At 42.6% G+C, this 23,649-nt stretch overlaps 1 protein-coding gene across 16 annotated transcripts in view; it reads left to right on the top strand.

Moving 5' to 3' along the window:
• Positions 1-23,649, top strand: part of SVIL (supervillin) — a 152,423-nt gene that overhangs the window by 43,311 nt on the left and 85,463 nt on the right. For 12 of the 16 annotated variants that reach the window (XM_082449496.1, XM_082449494.1, XM_082449495.1 and 9 more), the window contains exons 1-5: positions 6,795-6,906; positions 7,702-7,759; positions 14,032-14,123; positions 22,325-22,382; positions 22,497-22,648. In XM_082449496.1, coding sequence (XP_082305622.1) covers positions 6,798-6,906; positions 7,702-7,759; positions 14,032-14,123; positions 22,325-22,382; positions 22,497-22,648 — 469 coding nt within the window. In that variant the 5' untranslated portion in view covers positions 6,795-6,797. Of the gene's footprint in view, positions 1-6,794; positions 6,907-7,701; positions 7,760-14,031; positions 14,124-22,324; positions 22,383-22,496; positions 22,649-23,649 lie in introns of those variants that run through there. The other 4 variants (XM_082449506.1, XM_082449502.1, XM_082449499.1 and 1 more) reach the window with 2 other exon arrangements.

Raw genomic sequence — 23,649 nt, 5'->3', positions numbered from 1 at the left:
AAAACTGTAATTTAAAAAGATACATGCACCGCCGTGTTCGTAGTAGCTCTATTTACAATAGCCAAGACATGGAAACAACCTAAATGTCCGTCGACAGAGGAATGGATAAAGAAGATGCGAGGTATGTATATATACACAGTGGAATACTACTCAGCCATAAAAAAGAATGAAATAATACCATTTGCAGCAACATGGATGGACCAAGAGATTATCAACAAGCGAAGTAAGTCAGAAAGAAAAAGACAAATACCATATGATATCACTTATATGTGGAACCTAAAATATGACACAAATGAACTTATCTACTAAACAGAAACAGACTCACAGACGTAGAGAACAGACTGGTGGTTGCCAAGGGGGGAGGGATGGATTGGGAGTTTGGGGTTTAGCAGATGCAAACTAGTATATACTAGTATATACTAGCACAGGGAACTATATTCAATATCCTGGGATAAACCATAACGGGAAAGAATATGAAAAAGAATGTATGTATGTGTATAACTGAATCACTTTGCTGTACAGCAGAAATCAAACACAACATAAGCCAACTATACTTCAATAAAACTTTTTAAAAATTTAAAACTAAAATAAAAATAAAAAAGAAGGCCAAGTGATCAGAAAGGCCTCTTCAGCTCCAGTTTTCCCAGACTCCAAGATTCTGGATTTACCAAGGCCTGATTCAGTTGTCTTACTGATTCCACTGTGGGACGTCGGCATCTTGGTGGCCCATCCGCAGTCCTTCTTGGTCATCTAGTGCCCCTCCAGCCACCACCCATGCGTCATGACACGACGTGCCCAGGCCTGCGATGGCGACCTCCCTCCGCCCCTCCCATTCACACATCGATGCCCCTTGTGCCAAAGCTTTTCTGCATGCTCATCTACCGGAAACTTAAGCATTGGCTTCATTTCTTTTTAATGTCAAGATTAAAACTTCAAAAACATCCAATAAAATATTTTACTTCCATAAAGAATTGCTTCTGAGTTTTGCAGATTATAGTCCTTTGAAAAAGGAAAAGATGAGTGTTTCTAAGTGGACATAGTGGCAGAGAATTGTGTGTGTCTCATGCACCACCAGTGATTCAGTGATGTTGTTGGAAAGGAAATACAGTACTTCCCCTACACAAGAACGTTCAAGTTGCGAACTTTCAAAGATGCAAACATGCCCCCGTATGCCAGCTGTTGTACTGCACTACTATACTTTCCAAGGTACTGTTCTGTGAGATTAAAAATGTTTATTTTTTGTGTTTGTTTGCTTTCTATGTATTATTTGCATGAGAAGTATTATAAACCTATTACAGCACAGTACTATATAGCTGATTGTGTTAGTTGGGTACCGAGGCTAATTTTGTTGGACTTACAAGCAAATTGGACTTATGAACGCATTCTCAGATCAGAACTCGCTTGTTTGTAGGGGACTTACTGTACAGCGCCATCACAGTTTTAAATTAAGATATCTTCTCCCTGAAATTTAAGAAAATCACAATCACAACTTACAGCTTTCTCTTCAGATCAGTAGAACATGTTCACCTACAGAATGATGTAAGGAAACGTTTGCCTACTTTGCAGCTCCCTGTGTGAAAGAGCCAGCCTAAAATAACATAACAATTATTAAATATATAATTATTATATTATTATTCATAATTATTATTATTTCTAATTATTGGAGAGTGAATGAAAAAATTTCATGGCTACTTTCTAGTGATGTAAAATGTAGCTTTCTTTGTAGTCTTTTTTGGTTTCGTATGTATGGGGTACTTAAATAGGAGGTCAAGTTGCATATCCGTAGTTTAATAAACACTTTTGTGCTTTTTCTTTTCAACCATGAAGCCGTATTTAAATCTGTGTGTTTTGTATCCTCACTGATGGGTGAGGTAAGTCATCCTAGGAAGATCCCATGGCCAATTTAAAGAGAATATCCAAATTCATTTTATTCTGTACTGGAGTTGCATTTAAGAAATTTAAGCCAGAATTATTCCATAATAATAATTCAAAAGAAACATTTAGAGTCACTTAGGATAATTCTAATTGAGAATACTATAGGAAGAGTAGTTTTCAGGAATGTAAATACTGTGCTTTATAAATTAAATTCTTTACCAAGGGTTATTTATAAACACACACATTATTCCATCCTATCTGATTATTCATTTTCAGAATCAGTTGCTTCTACATCCCCCCTCCTCTTTTTCCTACAGCTCCTTTGCCTTCTTGATCCTCCTTTAGCCATGGCCTGACGATAAAGTTTCCGCTTCGATTATCCAGAGCACTTCTGTTGTTCCTTGCTGAGTTTTTTTCACCTGCTCTATTTGCCATTTCATCCCAACTTCAGGAGAGTTGGAGTAATCAGCGGTAGAGGGAAAATGCCAAATGCCACTGCTGCCCCATGGAGTGGCCAATGTGCCTTCCGTCGCCGCGCCTTAATGAATTTGCTGTATAAGTCTTCCTTTCCAAGTGAAGTTTGTCGTTAATCAGTTTAAATCAGTCTGGTTTGAAAGCAGGATATAAATTCAACGCAAATCATTTTAGAATGGTACCTCTAGCCTTTAGGAAAAGAGTATTCCATTATTTCCTATGACCATTCAGCAAACATTCACTGCAGGCCAGCTATGCAGCAGGTAAGTGTTCAGTACTAAACATACAAAGATGGACAGACTCAGGGTCGCTGCCTCCTTGGCGGGGCGGGGGTGGTGGTGAATGGGGGCAAATCATGTCTCGATCCCATCCCTCCCCTCAGGACCCTACGGCTCCATCACTCAGCAAGTGTGTACCCAGCACAAGTTGCTTCTCTAGCCCTCTGTTTCCTCCTCATCTTGTAAAGGAGACGATCGTCCTAGGCTCTCTTCGGTGCTCCTTTTGGCTGTCAGATGGTCAGAGTCTCTAATTATCGCGTGTTTGTCTTGGAGTTGCCTTATCACTGCTTAGCCCCACCAGCTACACGTTGCAGTTAAAAATCAACAGCAGACTCCAGCATTTCCGGTTCTGCATGTAAGGAGCTTGGAAGTCACCACTTCATCCCAACAACAAGTACAAAGCTGAACAGACTAAAAAATCTACAATTCTTCTTGGGTCCCTAAGAATTGGGAGGAGCAAACCACTGCCCCTAAGATTAGAGACACAGGCCAATACAGGGAGTCGTGTCTTACTTAAAGGAGCAGAGACTCCCAAGCAAAACAGTGGAGCAAACATAGTTTCTTCAACCAGTGGTGCTGGGACAACTGGACATTCACATGTAAAAAAAAAAAAAAAAAAGAATCTAGACACAGACCTTACACCCGGCATGGAAAATAACTTAAAATGGATCATAAACGTAAATGTAAAACACAAAACTATAAAACTGCCAGAAGATTACCTAGGAGAAAACCTCGATGACCTTGGGTATGGTGATGCCTTGTTAGATGCAACACCAAAGACACGATCCATGAAAAAATAATTGATATGCTGAGCATCATTAAAATTAAAAACTTCGGTTCTGGGAAAGACAATATCAAGAGAATTAGAAAAACCACAGACTGGGAGAAAATATTTGCAAAAGATGCATCTGATAGAGAACTGTTATCCAAAATATACAAAAAGCTCTTAAAACTCAACAATAAGAAAACAAACAACTGAATAAAATTTGGGCCAAAGACCTGAAAAGACACCTCACCAAGGAATAGATACAGATGGCAAATAAGCCCTTGAAAAGATGCCCCACATCCTATGTCATCAGGGAAATGGAAATTAAAACAGCAGTAAGATGCCACTACACACCTACCAGAATGGCCAAAACCACAGCACTGACACCACCCAATGCTGGCGAGGATGGGGAACACCAAGAACTCTCGTCATTGCTGGTAGGAATGCAGGATGGTGCAGCCACTTTGGCAGTTTCTTACAAAACTAAACATACTCTTACCATATAATCCAGCAATCATACTCTTTCTTTGGTATTTACCCAAAGGAGTTGAAAATGTATAGCCTACGCAGAAACCTACAATGGGTGTTTAGAGCAGCTTTATTCATAATTGCCAAAACTTGGAAGCAACCAAGATGTCTTTCAGTAGGCGAATGGAGAAATAAACTGTGCTACATCCAGTTATAATCCAGAATACTATTCAGCACTAAAAAGAAATGAGCTGTCAAGCCATGAAAAGACATGGGACACCCTTAAATGCATACTACGTACTAAGTGAAAGAAGCCTATCTGAAAGGCTACATACTGTATGATTCCAACTATATGACATTCTGGGAAAGGCAAAACTATGGAGACATAAAAACATCAGTGGTCTCCAAGGGAGGGAGGTGAATAGGCAGAGCACAGAGGATTTTGAGGGCAGAGAAAATGATGGGTACGTGTCATTGTATGTTTGTCTAAGCCCATAGAATGTACAACACCAAGAGCGAACCCTGCGGTTAAACTATGATGATTATGATGTATCAGTGTTACCAAGGTTCATCCTTGGTAACACATGTGGCATCTGGTGGGGGATGTCGATGATGGGGAGGGCTGTGTGGGTGTGGGGTGGGGAGTATGTGAGAACTTCACTTTTGTAGTAAACCCAAACCTGCTCTAAAAAATGTCTTTAAAGCAGGTTTGGGTTTACTACAAAACTGAAGTCCTCACGTCCTGGTGACGCAGTGGTTAAGAATCCGCCTGCCAGTGCAGGAGACACGGGTTCGATCCCCGGTCCGGGAAGATCCCACATGCCGGGGAGCAGTTAAGCCCGTGTGCCACAACTACTGAGCCTGCGAGCCACAACTACTGAGCCCGCGTGCCACAACTACTGAAGCCCGTGCACCTAGAGCCCGTGCTCCCAACAAGAGAAGCCACCACAATGAGAAGCCCGCGCACCACCACGAAGAGTCACCCCTGCTCGCCGCAACTAGAGAAAGCCCGCGTGCGGCAGCGAAGACCCAACGCAGCCAAAAATAAACAAATAAATAAATAAATTTATTTTAAAATGTTTTTTTAAAAAATAAAATAAACAGTGTCAGTAGAATAAGTAATACTTAAGAGCTTCTGTCTCAAATTAAAATTTTTGAACCTCTAGTAATGTCTGTCTTTTCTTTTCCCACAATTTCACTCATATGTTGTTCATAATCTTAACTCCTAACTATGGGATTTTGGCTCCCTGTTCGATAAAGTATTTCATTGAACTTAGCCAAAGCCAGACTCGGAGCGGCCTGGGAATACTTAGGAGTCTTCCCTTCTTCCCAGTACATTGAGAGTCTTTGTATGGTTTTGTTTTTATTTGTTTGTTTATTTTTAAGGCAGGGAGGTGTTGTCCTGACTCTCCCGATGGTAGTTAGGTTACAGCATTGTCTCCTAAGCAGAAGCTGTGATTCAGCCATGGCTTTGAAGCAGTAACCTCATAAATGTCCCATCCCTGGAATCCAGTCTGTTTCAGCATCCACAGGCCGAAATTCTGCTTGTAATCTGATTACGGGGTTTGAGCTTTTCTAGCCTGCAGTCTCTTGCTTTTCGTTTACTATACACTCAAGGACACCAGTGCCTGATTGCTGTAGCCCTGTGCTGTGAAAAGCTCAACCCAGTTTTGCTCAGACGGGCCGCAGGCCGTGGCTGGTTGAGAATTAGCTGTAGAGCAGGCTCTGTCCCTGAACTTTCTGTGTGCAACCATGTTCAGAAGCCCAGGGATTTCTAGCTACTCGGGAGCTTTCAAGTTCTCTGAGAAACAAGGTAAGGCGAGAGAAATGGAAAATGCACTGAAGTGTCTATTTTATAACATCGTGACTGTCTTGCATCGTCCATCTTATCTTGGATGCCCCTGTTATACGGTTCTGTTTTCTCAAAGGATACCTTAAATGTCTCATTGACTTTATAAGTTAGCTTGTCTTGTGATTGCTGAGAAACATGACTTTTTTTTTTCTGTTGTAAGTTAAAGATATTGCTAAACCACTAAAGCCTTTATGGAGGAAACACTGCAGATTAAATTGGAATGCCCAAACTTTGGATTAAGTTCTGGATGTGCTGTACTTTAGCTAAAATATTTTTCTAAACCAAATGTTATATCTACTGAATTATTTCCAGTAGGCTGTGGTGTTTGTCTTTTTACGAAATCTTCATGGGAGACTGTTTGGAACAGAATGTTGTCTTTTTAGTGGCTTCCTTTTGAGCCCAGAGGAAAAGATGTGCTTTCAATGTAACTGCTGAAGTGACATCTCAGATTCAGTTCACTGATTGAACCAAAAAGAAATGCTTAGGTTATCTTGAATGACACATTGGAAATTCAGCCATTGTCTATAAAAGTATTTTCTAGCCCAAATGCATGATTAGGAAGTGATTTGAACAATTGAGGCATCAGATTCAGGAATTTTCTTCTACAATATTTGATAGCTTTTTGTTTTTTACATCTTTATTGGAGTATAATTGCTACGCACGATTAGGAAGTGATTTGAACAATTGAGGCATCAGATTCAGGAATTTTCTTCTACAATATTTGATAGCTTTTTTTTTTTTACATCTTTTTTGGAGTATAATTGCTTTACAATGCTGTGTTAGCTTCTGTTGTACACCAAAGTGAATCGGTCATATGCACACATATATCCCCATATCCCCTCCCTCTTCAACCTCCCTCCCACCCTCCCTATCCCACCCATCTAGGTCGACACAGAGCACTGAGCTGATCTCCCTGTGCTTTGATAGCTTTTTGAACTGAGTTCTCTTTTTCTAAACATGTCACAAAGATATTTGTGTAATTAGCAGAAAAGCCTAGATGTTTAACTGGCAATATACATTTCGTGTTTTTGTATTTCTCTAGTTGGTCAGAATTTCCAAATTCCGGGATTCAGGATGTATTTTAATGACTAATGACATGTCGGCATCTGGTATATCTTGTACCTCCTTTTCCTCAAGCTTCTGCCCCCAAATATTAAACAGTAAAAGGAATTTCCTTGGGGGAAGGAATTTCTGTAAGTGGTCTAATTGTGGTTTTCTGGGTGGACAAACGGTTGCTATATGCCAAAACCTGTAAAACAGATTACTTACCCAAAGCTGGCTATAAATTTGTCTGTGCCTGGTTTTCATTAACCAGCTCACTCGATGCGTGTTTTTGCTGGATGGGATTGTTACCAGCTGTCTTTACATAATATATGTCTTGTCTTCAAAAATAAATAAGTGGCCAATTCGATGTATCGTTATTATTTAGATCTTAATGAAGGCAATAAAAACACAGCTGAAGTGTTCCTGCCCCCCGTTCATCAACCCCTCATGTGCCTGCCCCCCACCACGCATTCTTTAAAAGCATCTCAAATATATCAGGCAGTGATGACTTTCAACCTTCCTGGTTACCTGGACCAAAATTGTTTAATTTTTTTCGCTCCTTTTTTTTTTTTTTTTTTTTCCTGAGGATAATATCCATGTTTTTCAGTATTTAATTGCTTTGAGTTACTCTTGTAGCTATAGAGAATTTAAATGATAACATTGAACTATGTCAGAATTTTTTTTTTTTTTAACCCATGGAGTATCTTGGCTACTGTTAACCAAAACCAAAACCAAAAAAAACTTGTCTAAGTAAAATGTATGTGGTGGAATTTGCTTCATAAAGGTGTCCTTTTTGTATTCATATTTCTGGTTCATGGTTTCCTTTTTCTTAAATGCTCTCAAAGGGAGGCTGAAGAATTTTTTTTCCCAGTGGAGTTTTTTTTTTTTTTGGTTTTAACTGACTGTGTGGGTATTTCAATCTTATATTATTTCTTTCCCCTTAGATTTGAACAAGAAAAACTTAAGCCTTGCTGGATTCCCACGTCAAAGAATAGTTCCAAGGTAAAGTAGTCTTTGCTCAAGGAATCTTAAGTTTTGAAGATTTGTAAGAGCTTTTGAAATTATTCTCTTACATTCCTAATTCATGAGTTTTAAATGTTTGAAAAAAAAATGTTTTTTCCCTGGAGTTTGACTTGTTAAAACACGCGAAGCGAGCTGACTTAGTACACTCAGCTAGCAAAGATTCTTTTTGTATTTAATGCTTTTTATGGGAACTATTTGCAAAGCCGGCTATTGGTATCTCTATAATTACACACTTGTCAAGGGCTATTATCTTTTCTGTCTCATACCTGCCTCTAAGCATGGGATGTCCTTTTTGCAATCTATCCCTCGAGTAAGGGAGCTCTTCATTTTTTAAGAAAGGATCCAGCCTGCTCCTCCTCCCTCTCTCCCTTCCTTCTACCCTTTCTTCTCCCCTTACCTCCCTCCCTCCACCCACCCATCCACCCACTCCTCTGTCCAGGTGAGTTCTTGCTGCCTGGTCTCTTAACCTTTCTGCACTTCAGTTCCATTGGCTGAAGGATATTATGGGTGCTAATTTGATTTACCTGATGCAGTACATCATAACTGATATGAGATAATACAAAAATTAAAGTGTGTACCAAACAAGGCAACCGTATCTCAGATGCCTCCTAGTACATCGCTATCCCTAACAGGTTTTGAGATTTTCAAGTAGAGGCACAAAATAATTATCTCTTACACACCCAGGTGTGGCTTTCAACATACACTTTATTATGCTAGAAGGACCCAACCCAGATCTACCCCTCATTCCACTCGGATGCTCTTGTTCCTAATGTATTACGTAAGACATCGTTTCTTTACTTAAAAAGTTTGTATTTCAGTAGCATTGGGATACACAGTTGTGTCACCACTGTCCTCGCCAGGCTGAGCCTGGCTCTGCATTTGAAAATGTTAGCATTGACCTTGTGAACGCACTGGATGGGGTAAAGCTTTGATGAATTGCATGCACATCTTAGTGTCAGGCGAGGAGGCAGAGTTATCAGTAAGGTTGTCTTACTTGACTCGTGAAATCTCACTCTTCTAGTGCTTGACACACTCTCCCGTATTTCTCATCTTCGCCATCTTTTTCATAGAAGCTAAGGCTTATGTCTTAGTTTGTTCAGGCTACCGTTGACTGGGTGGCTGATAAACAGTAGAAATTTATTTCTCACACCCAGAGGCTGGAAGTCCAAGGTCAGGGTGCACCGTGGTGGGGTGAGGGTCCTCTTCTGGGTTGACCACTGCTGATGTCTTTTTTTTTTTTAATTAATTAATTAATTTATTTATTTTTGGCTGTGTTGGGTCTTCGTTTCTGTGCGAGGGCTTTCTCTAGTTGCGGCGAGCGGGAGCCACTCTTCATCGCGGTGCGCGGGCCTCTCACTGTCGCGGCCTCTCTTGTTGCGGAGCACAGGCTCCAGACGCGCAGGCTCAGTAGTTGTGGCTCACGGGCCCAGTTGCTCCATGGCATGTGGGATCTTCCCGGACCAGGGCCCGAACCCGTGTCCCCTGCATTGGCAGGCGGATTCTCAACCACTGCTCCACCAGGGAAGCCCCTGATTTCTTATATCTGCTCTTAGTGGAATGGGCCAGGGAGCCCTCTGGGTTTCTTTTTATAAGGGCGCTAATCTCATTCATGAGGGCTCCACCGTCATGACCTAATCACCTTCCAAAGGCCCCACCTCCTAATATTATCACCTTTGGGTGTCAGGATTTCAACCTATGGATTTGGGGGAACACAGACATTCAGACCACAGCAGCTTCATTCCCGATACGTCCCTAGCAGGTTGGTTTAGCTGTAATAGACCTAATAAGTGACTAAGAAAATGGAAGAACAGGAAGGGAGTTGGGAAGGAAAAGTGTGAACTGTGAATGCAGCTCAGTCACTTCAGTGGAGAGGGACTCAGAGGACACAGCCGTTCTAAAACGGTGTTATTTCACGTGTACCTATTAAAACAGTGGCCCCCTTGCTATGCTCCTAAGTGTAAAATGGGCTGGAAATACAAGAACCTGCCTCCTTCAAAGAAGTCTAGTCACCCAGACACCAGAGGTGAAAATATGAGGTAATGGATTTCATCTCCCCTATCTTGTAATTTAAACTTCAATAGAAGAGTGAGCAGATGTCAGGGAGCCCTTCACTGTGTGGATACTGAACAGTTATTGTAATACTGTGTCCCACATTGTGTAAAAGATAGAAGGTAATAACAGCAGAATATCCTGCTCTCACTTTAATAAAATTTCCCCTTGTTGCTACTGCTGGGCATTTAACTAGGTTAATGGGACACATTAAAAAAAAAAGAAATTATCATAGAAGCAAAGGGCAAGCTCTTTTTAGATTACTGAAGCAGAAGGAAAGAGCTAGAAGCATGAAAAAATTAGTCATGAAGAGTGAGCTCCATTTCAGAGGAGATGAAGGTAGATAAGACATATTAAAGGTGTTTCTTCATATTAGAAGCTTTTTAAATTATAATTCCAAAAAATGAAGACTGTATGTAGCATGTCTTCATTATATATGGAGAGAGAGTTTCATGCTGAAATAGAGGATCCCATCTGGAGCTGTGGCAACCCACCAAGACCCACAGAGGTTGTCCAGGCAGAGAGCCCTGGTCCCCAAGTGGGTGACGATGAAGAAGAATGCAACCCAGCATCCGAAGCTTAGGTTTGGAGTCACCAGTTGTGTGAGCTGAGGATGGGCCCCACCGGTAATGCTGCTCTGGGTGCCTCTGATTCAGAAAAGCAAGAGGACGTGCTGTTAGGGCTTTGGGGTAGGGGTGGCCTTTGTAAGTGTCTCACCAGCCGTGATGATCAGAAGGGGTTACTCATTCACGAAGAGTCCAGACTTCTTTACCAGCATGTCTTGCCTGCATTTTCACTGCTGCCTAGTACCCTCGGGCATCGAAAGTCCAGGGCAGAGACGTGACCTTTTTCAAAACCTGGTTTCGCGTTGATTTGGGGAATCTTTTTTTTTTTTTTTTAATAAAGATTTTATTATGTAGGTCTGGAGACTTCACCTATTTTTTTTTTTTTTTAAGGATACCTTTAATTAATTTATTTATTTTTGGCTGTGTTGGGTCTTTGTTTCTGTGCGAGGGCTTTCTCTAGTTGCGGCGAGCGGGGGCCACTCTTCATCGCGGTGCGCAGGCCTCTCACTATCGTGGCCTCTCTTGTTGTGGAGCACAGGCTCCAGACGTGCAGGCTCAGTAGTTGTGGCTCACGGGCCCAGCTGCTCCGCGGCATGTGGGATCTTCCCAGACCAGGGCTCGAACCTGTGTCCCCCACATTGGCAGGCAGATTCTCAACCACTGCGCCACCAGGGAAGCCCCGATTTGGGGGATCTCACGTCAGTCACAGCTCTGTGACAATCTTAACTCAGGGCCATTGGTTCCGACCCATCCTCCTTATTCTTTCCACCTGCTCATCTGCTTCCTCAGAAGTTAGGAGCCATTGGGTGAAAATAGGAGAGAGAGGCAGTAGAAGCAAGAACAAAATGTGAAGATGACCATGTGGATTCCAATAAGAAAAGTTCAGCTCGAAGATGGAGACTTGAAAAATGGAATACTTCATAAGCGGGCAAACATACACATATTTTCATACATGCATGCCAGGTGGACAAAGGTAATAAGGAGAGATGTTTTCCCAATTATATGTTATTCTAAGGAAGAAAGAAGGAGAGGAAGAAAGGAAGGAAGGGAGGGAGAAAGCAAGCTTATAACTGATGTTATTAAATACACACCCTTCTAATTAGTCTCAGTATTTCTAATGCTCTTGGCCCCATCACATCAACAGTGTATAAAATGTATACATAAAACACTTCAGAGTGAGTCATACTAGACATTTGAAGTATTTTACTGGAGCCATTCCTTCATTCATTCCCTATACATTTATTGATTTTTTTAAAAATATTCTTACGAATCAATAATTTAAAATGAGACACTTGTAATATGTTCTGTAAATAGGAAAACAGGATAACATGAGAGAGAATAACAGAGGTGCATAATATAGATTCGGTTTTGGTGGGACAGACACTGGGTCAGAGGGTTCTTTCTTAAGGAAACAACCTTAAACTGAGGCCCAGACCAGGAGCAGGACCCAGCCAGGATGGAAGGAAGCAGGAGAGGTGAGAATTCAGGAGGAAACAGCATTTACAGTGAACCACATGAAGAGGCCGGAGAGATTTTCCTAATGTGCTCTGGTTTTCCATTGGTTTCTGACCACCTGTGAGAGACTGTCCTTCCCATCGGCACAAACACATTTGTAGTTTGTTTCAAGAAAGTAAGTGCGTGTGAAGCCAGGGGTGTAGGGTGATGGCTTGTGAACCCCACTCTGTAAAAGTTCAGCAAAATGTTTAACTAGGGGGTAGTTTCTTAGTCTTTATTAGTGGCTTCATTGAGCTTTTTGATGAGCAGATGAAAGGGGAAAAATAGAAACACAGATGTTTGTTTTTGAAAATATGACATAATATATTTGTACCCCAAGGTCAGTGGCCAAAGGAACTGAATATTTCAGGGGCTGCATCATTTCATGTAATGTAATACAGGATTTTTTTCCTGAGATTTTCATTTCCCAAAGACAGTACAGAACTTTATCCGGATATTTCGAGCAGTTAAGTAGTCAGTTAAAGTAGCGTGCCATTCCTTAAGTAGGGTACCTTTCTGCAGTTGTTTAAATTTTTAGGTTTAGACTGCATCATACCTCTGAAAAAACACTGAGAAGAACTGTCTCTGCATTACGATTCACTCTTGAGAAGTCAGGGCTAATTCCAAGCTTCTGACCTAAGCAGGTGTCTTAGGATCTTCAGGCCAACTGGAGTGTGGTTTACAAAGACTACTCATTCTCAAGACTCTTTAGTGAATGATGTGAATGTGGCACTCGTCATCCATTCCCATTGCACATTTATAAGCAGTAACTAAGATTTGAGATGAGCTTGGCCCTAGGAAGATGGGATGGCCATATTTTGGAATGTGCAGGCGATCCTTGACATTTAATTTAGTTTATGTATGGGATATAGGTAATCCACGCGCCCCCTGACATGGCACGCACAACACTTCCTCAGTCTCCCCTAGGGCCTCTGTGGGCACGCACCCCTGCCAGGCACAAGCACAGACAGAGGACCATCAACAGGGAAGGTCAGCTTCGCACTGGGTGTGTTTGCAGGCCTATTGCCGCCTCTCCAGAGGTGATCGTGTCGCTGGGGAAGATGAGTTTCCTGTTTCCCTAGGTTCGTTTTCTTCCTGCGAGGCAACAGCTCTGTCTCGCCCAACTCCAGGCACGTCCCCACGGAGACCTTGAACTTGTGGGTACCGAGTCTTGGGGCGACAGCACACAGTGTAGGCACAGGAGCGAGATGTGCGCCTCCTGTACTGTTCTTGCCGCATGGGCAAAGCCTCGCACGGTTTCGTGATCTGGAAGCCGAGGCTGACAGTAGTTCCAGGGGTGCTGGGACCGGCTCGCACCCCTCACCCCCAGCGAGTGTGCCCGTGTGCATAGGTCACTGAGCCGTGGGGGAGCTGGAAGAGCGGCAGTGCTGGGGGAGTGTTTACACCACCAGCAAATGCTGCCAAACAGGTGCTTTGTGGGGTGGCGGGCAGGGTGGGTGGAGGAGGGAGCCGGTTGTTAAGCCTGCACCGGCACATACTGAGGAGTTCACACCCCAGAGGGTCTTGTGAAGCTAGTTCCTACCCGGATACGCTCGCTTCCTGTAGAAGGCAAGTGCGAAGCAAGTGCTCAGTTCCTTTCTTCGTCTCCCCTTTTCGTTTCTTGTTTTTCCCAGACAAGTTTTCATGAACCTTTCAGACCTCTTCACCATGTCTTGATTTCTTGTTTGTTTGAAGGCATTTGTTACTTTGATTTCAACCCAGAGGAAAGCATGTAGATCACCTAGACAAGTTGCTGATTTTCTGAGGAAGGCTGTAGCACAGAGAGGTTGAATGAGTAATCCAAGCTTGCACAGCTCTTGGTGACTCTCGAAGAGGTTGTTGATCTGAGCCAAGGCATCCGACTCCCAGCGCAGCAATGTTTTTACTCCCCTAGGCCACGCCCCCGCCTATGCTGATGTAATTATTTAGCTGCACCCAAAAATCATATTAATAAAACCATAAATAATTGAAAAAAGCTACCAATTAACTCCCCCAAATAAAACTTTTCACTTGTGATCTACACACACATGTTTACCTATGTATAACAGTAGCATAATTTTTATGTTCTGCACTGTTTTGGTTCATATCAGATACCAGGGTTTAAAATGACTTTAAACATTTTCTTAATGGAATTGTTTTTAGCTTTCAGAAAGAGTTCTTGCTTGAAGACAAAGAACCGCTTGCTAACCACAAAAGAGGAATCGATGCTCAGCTTTTAGCTGCCCTCCCTAAAGGTGAGGCTTCTAGATGGTTGACAAGTGTACAGGGCGTACAAGTGCTGTGTGACCTGACTTTCTTGGAGGAGGCCCCTACACTAACCCCCAGCTCTGCTCTCCTCTGTGCACCTTCCTGTCTCTTCCAGGAATCAACCTCAAAGTACGTCTCTTGTTGCATCGTTAGACCTCACCTTCCCACAGGTTCCGTCCTTTCACTCTAGGTATCCTCAGGCTTTCACTGGAGGCTGGTGCAGAGGATGAGAGAGGTGTCCTAGAATCAGCCTCACCTCACCTCTCTCCTACCTCTCACCTTCTCCACGGGTGGTGGGTTCCGCTCATTTGCCCATTTCTCGTCTGTCCACCCCCTCCCACTGCTTCCAGCCCCTGACGCTAGGAAAGGCATTTACACTTGATATCTTTCAGCTCCCAACTGGGCTACACACTGGGCAGGCAGTGCAGACTGCATCGGAAACATCTCTCTTCTCACCCAAGTAGGTACTCACACGTTTGGTGAATTCGTATTCTCATTGGGTAAGACGCATATGCAGTCAAATATTTGCATCAGCTACCAGCCCACTACACCTAGTTCTGCCTGTGAAATGATGTGAACATTACCTGAACTTTGTTTCTACCAACTGTAACAGTAACGCAGGGGAGTACCAGCTCACAAACTGTCTTCATCCCAAATGAGCTGTGTAACCCTTACTTCAGAGGAAACAGCTTTTCCAGCAATCCCACTCCTGGGCATATACCCAGAAAAGAGGAAAACTCTAATTCAAAAAGATACCGGCACCCCTATGTTTATAGCAGCACTATTTACAATAGCCAAGACATGGAAGTGACCTAAATGTCCATTGACAGAGGAATGGATAAAGAAGATGCAGTACATATACACAATGGAATATTACTCAGCCATAAAAAAGAATGAAATAATGCTATTTGCAGTAACATGCATGGACCTAGAGATTATCATACTAAGTGAAGTCAGACAGAGAAAGACAAATATCATATATCACTTATATGTGGAATCTAAACACCGATACAAATGAACTTATTTACAAAACAGACTCACAGACATAGAAAACAAACTTACGGTTACCAAAGGGGAAAGCAGGGGCGGGGCGGGGATAAATTAGGAGTTTGGGATTAACAGATACACACTACTATATATAAAATAGATAAACAACAAGGACCTATATCACGGAACTATATTCAGTATCTTGTAGTAACCTATAATAGAAAAGCACTGAAAAGTCATATATATATATATGACTGAATCACTTTGCTGTACACCTGAAACATTGTAAATCAACTATACAACTATACTTCAATAAAAAATAAATTAAAAAAAAGAAGAAACAGCTTTGGTGGAAGGTCAGAATTTTTTTCTATTCTGAAAAAAACAAAACCAAAAAAAAAAAAAAAAAAGCAGCAACAAAACACATGAGATCAAGCCCAGAAGAAATTAGACCAGAAAAAAACTAGTCTTTTAGAAACGAAATCCAGTTTATACCGGCCCACTGGCAAATTCGCATGCATCCTGAGGAACTGGATGGGTGGTACATCTGGACACAGGGTGAAGAAGATGGATACTTGAAGGACCCCAGGGATCTGGCCCGGTGGAAACAACTTAAACAGGGAGATTTTTCAATTTTCAAGCACTTAACAACACTGTCAACTGAAATGGAGGCTTATTCTATGTTGCTCCAGAGGCCAAAATAAGAAGAATGTCTAGAATTACAAGGAGGCGGGTGAGATTCTGTGGGAGAAAGAAAATTCTGATAGTTCATAGTACCTAGAAGTGAAATGCACGGCATTGCGATCTCATTCGTTCTCCATTAACTGCTCAAGTCAGGTCATAAGCCACGTAGTCAAGGGCAGGACAGCTGCCGTGAATGGTTCCCACCTGGAGCCCCAAGTATGAAATGGAAAGGCCCTTCTAATTTTTTAAGACTGTTTGTGAAAGACAAACTCAGTTTAATCTGAGCCAAATGTAAAAGTCTATGAAGATGATCAAAACAAAGAATAAGAATGAACAGCTTGATTTTAGCAATAGCTTAGATTTGACTGATTAGGGAAAGTTATATAAAGCTAAAGTTTTCCCTCGTCCTCTCTCCCCTGCCCCCAGTTCCTTCTCTCGATGAATAATAGACAATATTAAGATCATAAAAATTAAGAACAATATGAGAGCCTAGATTCCTTAAGGTTCAACCACTTGGAACTCTACATATAACAAAATTTTAAAATGCATAAGCTTATTACCCAGTTTTATTAAAACATTTTACCAAAATTGGTAATAAAAGTCATGATTTTCACCAATCAAAGATCATTAACTTTATGTACTCACCAGATTTATGTTTCTAAATTAACAAGGTCTTTAAAACGTGCTTTTAAAGTATCAGAGTCCCTCTTCCCCTGAATTTCATCTAAATTCCCATAGTTTTATTTTACAGTCTTTACTCTTTATCAATTTGGGCAGGCATGGTTGCAAAGACCCAGGTATTACCAGTGAGCTTTCCACTTCCATGTTCGTTATTCTCTCGGTTCTTAGCAATAGCATGTTAAAAATAGGAATTGATTATGACTTTTAATGGCATGGAGTTTCATGTATGTTTATAAGTTTACAGAAGTCTCTTCCTGTTCATTTAGTGAGGGATTTTTGCTTCCGTGAAATTGAGCACTAAAATGATCATTGATTTTTCTCTAAGGAACTTCCTTTGTGTATCACAAACAAGTAATCAAGGGATTAAGACCCTTTACCTGTGTAAAATTTATGATATTAAAATAGATTTTCCATTTAGGAATTATGAAATGGACCAAATATATGACTCTACTTTTTTTTTTTTAACAGTTTCATTGAGGCATAATTCCTATACCATACAATTCATCCATTTAAAGTGGACAGTTCAGTGGCTTTTGGTAGATTCACATAATCGTGCATTGATCGGCAGAGTCAATTTTAGAACCTTTTTATTTTCCCCAAAAAACCCCCTCTCTTAGCCATCAGGTTTCCCCCTCATTCCTCTAGGTTTGTGATGACTTATTTTAGAAGTTGCTGGTCTTTATATTAGTGGCTGCCATCCAAGTGTAAAAGTTAAAGGGGATTACTCCTGGGGAAGAAAGATAAGTCTTCAGAATATTCTGGATCTGGCCTGTGGTATCAAATGCAGGCAGGGAGAGAGCTGTTCGTGGCAGTCCCCCTGCCACTTATATTTCTTTGGAAGATTCTACTGTACTCAGGCTTGGGAGACTGAACTTAACAATAACTTTACCAGAAAGCCTGTTCTCAGAACTAACTGAAGAAACCATGTTTCCCTAGAAAAAGCACTTAACAGACCCAGTTATGCTGAGTATTCGCATTATATATTATTACAAAGTATATGAGGCAGTTAAATATTTTTATAAAGTATTATAGCCCTGATGTCAAAGTCCCTTAAATTGCCTTACTTGGAAAATGACCAACACAAGGCCCATCAGAAATAACTGAAGAGGGCTTCCCTGGTGGCGCAGTAGTTAGGAATCCGCCTGCCAGTGCAGGGGACACGGGTTCGAGCCCTGGTCTGGGAAGATCCCACATGCCGCGGAGCAACTAAGCCCGTGTGCCACAACTACTGAGCCTGCGCTCTAGAGCCTGCAAGCCACAACTACTAAGCCCACGTGCCACAACTACTGAAGCCCACACGCCTAGAGCCCGTGCACCACAATGAAGAGCAGCCCCCGCTCGCCGCAACTAGAGAAAGCCCGCGCGCAGCAACAAAGACCCAATGCAGCCAAAAATTAATTAATTAATTAAAAAAAAGAAAACAAAAAAAAAGAAATAACTGAAGAAATAGACTCACAGAATCCATATTGCCTAGACAAGGGCAGCAGACTAAAATCACAGGTATAATAAGGGTAAAAGTCTCAATGCGCTTGAAAGCAAAGTAGAAAATTTGTTACAACAGAAGTTAGATCAGCTGTGCTAGTTTCTATCTGGATTTATGTTGATGAATATCACTGTTTTCTGAACCATGTTTTAGTTATATACATATGACACAGCATACCATCGATTGAATTATGGCTTTTGAATCTGATTTTTAAAAAATTCTTATTCTTTGTTTTGAGGAAATAGACACTGAAAAATTTAGAGGTAAAAAGGGCATCAGGCTGCAACCCACTCTTAAATGATTCAGAAAGATTAATATGTAAATATGTGCATTTGTATGCATGTGTATATACACAAAAATATACATACGGAGAGACAAAAAGAGGGTAAAAAAATCAATCAAATGTAGTGACAAATGTTAACGTATGAAAGATGTCTTTTAATTTTTCTGAGTCTGAAATTATATAAAAATTTTAAAGGAAGGAAACCTTTTGGGAGATTATAAATAATAATAAACTATATTCAGGACTGGCAATCAGAAGATAACAGTGATAGAACAGTCCATGGTCTCTATACCTGATACATGGAGTGATGACATGTTTCTGCAGTCGGGGCAATTTCCATGATTTTTTAGTATTAGCTTCTTTTCCAGTGCTTTATAATAAACCCAACCAAAACTAAGGGGGGGGGGCGCATAATAAGGACTGCACGTGCCCATATGAAGGTTTTCTGTTTCCTGGAAAGGAATGAAAAAAGTACATACACACAGCCATTCAAGTAAAGCATCCTTCTCTTTTATGCAACCGACATGTTTTCACATGGAATAGGTGTACCAGAGTAATTATGTTACATGTGTATTTTACTAGTTTTGCTTTTAAATGGTAGACTTAGAGAAAGGAAACCAAACTCCAGATGTCTCTCTGTTCCTTCTTTTTGCCTTCCACACCATTTCTTTTCTCTGTTATCTCATGTCCGTAGGAGTGAGGCAGGTCTTGGTCCTTAAGAATTAATTTGTTAGAAAGAATAGACTGAGAGGTAACTTATTTACTGGAGGGATTTTTTTATTTTCCTAGAAGAGTCACTATAGATTTCCACGAAGAATTAACAAGCTCACGGGCCCATTTAAAGTGTAGCTTGATTTATGACCTTATTTTGTTCCTCAGTAAATGATCAGAGAGGGCTCTAAGGTTATAAGCCTTGAAATGGTTTTGAGCTTGGATCTAGGCTTGACTGAAAAGAAGGCAGTGCGGGGCTGGTGGTGTCTGTGGTCACCATGACCCAGGGTGTGGAGGACATCTAGTAAGCAGGCTGCTGATGTGTTATCTTTGTCCCCTCTGTCCTGGGATCAGGGCAGGATGGCGGCATCCCGAAGGCGGCTTTGGAATCATCTGGCGGCATTTTTGTGGCGTTGCGCCTGGGGTTGATTTGGCTTTTAGTCGGGGACCCAGGGATCCTCAACATCCTACAGAAGAGGGCTCACAACCAAGAAGTTTCCCACTTGAGAGGCCATTAGCGCCCCATGGTGATCTGTGATCCGCTCCAGAGCCAGCACCCCGAGACCTGTGTGTCAGCTCAATATTATCCTCAGACGCCGTCGACCCAGCAGTGAATGACCATCGGACGGCAGCGTTCGCTGGTGGGTCGCCCAGCCTGTCTTGCCCAGAAAGGGACAGTAGGATACTTTGGCTCCCCTGCCCTGTCCCTCTCTTTCCTCTCACTGCACCAGACTTCTTGGGGTTCAGTTTCTATATTCTGACCGTCAGTCTGTCCCCTTCTCATACCGTCTTAGTCCTCACAGAATATCGAAGCGGGGCGGTAAAGGCGGTAGGAAAAGGATGGTTTTGTAGCGGATGGGACGTTCACACCGTCTCCCCGTTCGTTGACCTTTCCTTCCGGATTATGGGAAGTAAGAAATGTCAGGAAGGAGCGTGTTGCGTAGCTTTTTCACTGGATTTTTCTTTAAGTGTTTTCAGTTGCATAACGTCTATAGAAATTTTTCAAATTTTAATGAGATAAAAATGACTTTCAGTCGCAAATGAGCCCCAGAGAAGCCTACTTAATTTTTCCCAGTGGACATCACATGCCGCCCTGTGTGCGTTACATTCATATCTTTCGTGCTTGATCTTAGTGCATTCGGATGGTTTATAAACAGCAGAAATTTATTGCTCACCGTTCTGGAGGCTGGAAGTCCAAAATCAGGGCGACAGCGTGGTCGGGTTCTGTTGAGGACCCTCTTGCTGGTTGCAAACTGCCAGCTTCTCATGGCATCCTCCCGTGGTGATGGGGCTTCGGAGCTCCGTCGGCCTCTTTATGAGGGCATCGGTCCCATTCATGAGGGCGGACCCTCATCACCTCCCTAAGGCCCCACCTCCTCATACCTTCACTCTCGGGGTTAGGATTTCAACGTATGAATTTGGGGGGTGGGACACACACACATTCAGACCGTAGCCTACCTAGTGGAAATCATTTAGGAGAAAAGGCAACATGCCGCTGTACTACTCAGACCCTATTCGTATACTCCATTTCTCAGTGCCGGGTTGGGGGCACGGGTTTAAGACAAACTTCTCAGAGTCCTTGGAATTTGGTTTCAACCGCTTCTGGAGCAGTTTTATGAAAGATAACGGCTCCATTCTCTGCTTTGGGGTTTAAGTAATTCATTGATACTCCTCCTTGAAAATATTTTCAAAATGTGTGCTACCAGCCACGAAAGTTTTATCACCATTGTCTCACTAGAGCTCATTTGATACCTGGGACGCTACTCTAAGCCACACTTCCTCCAAAGGCAGGAGGTACCATGGTCACCAAACCCTTGCCTTCTACACTGGAACGCGAGAAGCCAGACGCCCACCCCCAGCTGCTCTGGTGCCTGCAAAGGCCACCGGACAGAGAGACTTGTGAAGCCAACTGTCTTTTGAAAATAGTCAATCCAGCTAACTGTTCAGGTGGCTGTCATTTAAAAATAAATTAATAGAAAGATGGCTAGTATCTCTGAACACAAAGGACAGTATAAAAGTCGTGTGTGCACGCACATGTGCGGTTTTGACTCACCACCAAAAATAACCACTTAGGGACTTCCCTGGCGGTCCAGTGGTTAGGACTCAGCGCTCTCACTGCCGTGGATCGGGTTCAGTCCCTGGTCGGGGAACTAAGATCCCACAAGCCGCACGGCTGAGCCAAAAATAAAAATAACCACTTAAAAAAATCAGCTGGAAGTTGAAGCAGCTGAAAATTAAATTCCATGCATTCATACCCTATCCTGTGAGTTTCTGCTTTGACTCAGCCTTGCAAATGTTTCATGGGCCCCAGGGCTGTCACAGCTCTCTGTTCCTAGGACCTCAGTGGGAGCTGGTCAGATGAGCCCTTATGAATTCACATGATTGAGGAGGAGACGAGGAGAGAGACCTCGATTCTCTGCCAAGTTTGGCCATTTCTCCAGAGGAACCATTGTTTGGCCTCTCCGTGCAATATCCCTGTGGCCAGTGTCACGGGAGACCCTCACAGCATCAGCAGAACGCTCGTCTGACCGTCCAGCGTTGCCGGAAGAGTAGGGGTCGTTACCTTTTCCATCGTCCACCTGAGTTACAGCCAGGAAGCAAATGTTAACGTTTCCTTCCAGGGAAAGCCTGTATGGGGAGGCCTAGGAACTGGGTTAATCTAAACTGCAGTTGATCGAGGTGTGCTATGTCACGCACCGTTAGAAACCCCACCAGGTAGTTACAGATCTTTACAGGTCGGTGATGGGTGACATAGGAGTGGTGTGAGCTCCTGACTGGTGGAGCTCGCTGATAGCACATGGGGGTTCAGAGTACGTTAGTCTCTCCTTTTGCACACGTTTGCAGTTTTGCATGATGGAAAGCTTGAAATACTGTGTTAAACCTGATAAAACTAAAAAACAGATAGTGAGATTTCTGCTGGCTAGAGAGAGAGATTAATGGGTTAGGCCTCCTCTGGCTCCCCTGGATGAAATAGAACTCACTCCTATTACTCCATGGTTTTACTTCTTAGACCAGCCTGTGACGTGTGTGTGCGTGCGTGTGTGTGCGTGTGCGTGTGTGTACACGTACTCATTGGGCATCTACCTCCCCCTATTATAAGACAGTCTGCAGGAACTGTGTCCGTTTTGTGTGCGTGTGCGTGTGTGTGTGTGTACACGTACTCATTGGGCATCTACCTCCCCCTATTATAAGACAGTCTGCAGGAACTGTGTCCGTTTTGTGTATCACTGTCGCATGGGAGCCATGAACAGAAATATGAGTTCCATAAATAGATGTTGCATGAATGAATGAATGAACAAAATGAATGCATGACGACTAAATACTGGACTATCTTTTTCTTCTTTTTTGTCTTATTTTAGTTTCAGAATTAAGAAAAATCTTTGAACCAAAGAGGAAAGACTCTTCAGACATGAAAAGGTAAGGTGTTCGTTGTACATAATTAGGAAGTAGAAGAGTTTGCAAAGCAGTGTCCAGTGTTGCCTGAGAACTGATGTCCGTGGCTCACCACGCCTTTGTTGGTGTCTTGCACAGAAAAGAAAGAATTGCCAGGCGCCTAGAAGGAATTGAAACTGACACGCAGCCCATCCTCTTGCAGAGCTGCACGGGCTTAGTGAGTCATCACCTGCTGGAGGAGGACCTGCCCAGATACACGCGCGCCACAGACCCAGCCAGCCCTCACATCGGTGAGCTTGTGGCCCGTCATCAGCCTTTTCTATCCAGCACTCCTGGAAAATGAGATATTCCAAGAGAGTGAATTGTGTATAGATGTAATGTGTATTAAATCTATGTTTGTTCAAACCAGCAGCAACACCTTTGTCAGCTGTCCCACGCCTCCCAGGTGTGGTCCTCCAGTGTCACAGCAGTGAGAAATGACCCCCCAGTTGGGTAATTGATGACCAGTCATTTGTCTCCCACACCTCCACCCCCCGCCCCAGACCATCCCAGGGCAGGAACTGTGTCTCTCTCTCCATCCCCTCAGAGCCCCAGCTGTCAGGGACCCTCAGGTTTGTTTGGGAAAAGGCTGAGTAAGACAGGCATCTCTTACAATAGGTTTAAATAGAATGCCCAGATGCCCAGCACAGGACAGCGTTGCTCTCGGCAGGGAGCGTGGAAGAGCAAAGCTGGACCTCGAATGCCTGGGGCTCTTACTCTATGTGTTTATGCAGCAAACATCCTATTTAAATTATTTTAATAGGCGCAATTTTAAATGCATTGTGTATTTATTTCATATTAAACAGCATGTCAAACATGACTTAGGTTTTCCTTGGTTACCCAGACGTTGGTGTAGCATCAGATAGTCCACGTGACCTTGGGAGAGGGTGACGCACGCGGGGCTGCCCTTCCTGCCCTCCCCGTCCCTGGCTCTGCGGCTCTGTGCTGCTGCTCTTATATCCAGGGTTTTCTGCTTCCTTCCTCAGAGAGAGATGCTGGTCTCCCTTCATGATGTGATGAGTTTGCCTGTCTCTACAGTTTCTGGTTTTCTGTGGTCAGAAAACTAGAGAACTAAGATTCTTTTTTACATACATGAAGAAGCAAGAATAGACAGAGTACCAAGATATATGGCCAGAAATAAACCCTAGTGTATATAAAATGTTAATCCATGTATTATATGATCGTTGAAGCATCACGTTAGTAAGAAAAGGAAGAATTATTTAATAAACCGGTAATGGGAAACATGGGATAG

Source organism: Balaenoptera physalus (assembly GCF_965194825.1).
Source record: "Balaenoptera physalus genome assembly, chromosome: 2".
Lineage (NCBI taxonomy): Eukaryota > Metazoa > Chordata > Mammalia > Artiodactyla > Balaenopteridae > Balaenoptera > Balaenoptera physalus.
Note: the sequence above shows the minus strand (reverse complement) of the source record. Positions and strands in the feature narration are given on the sequence as shown.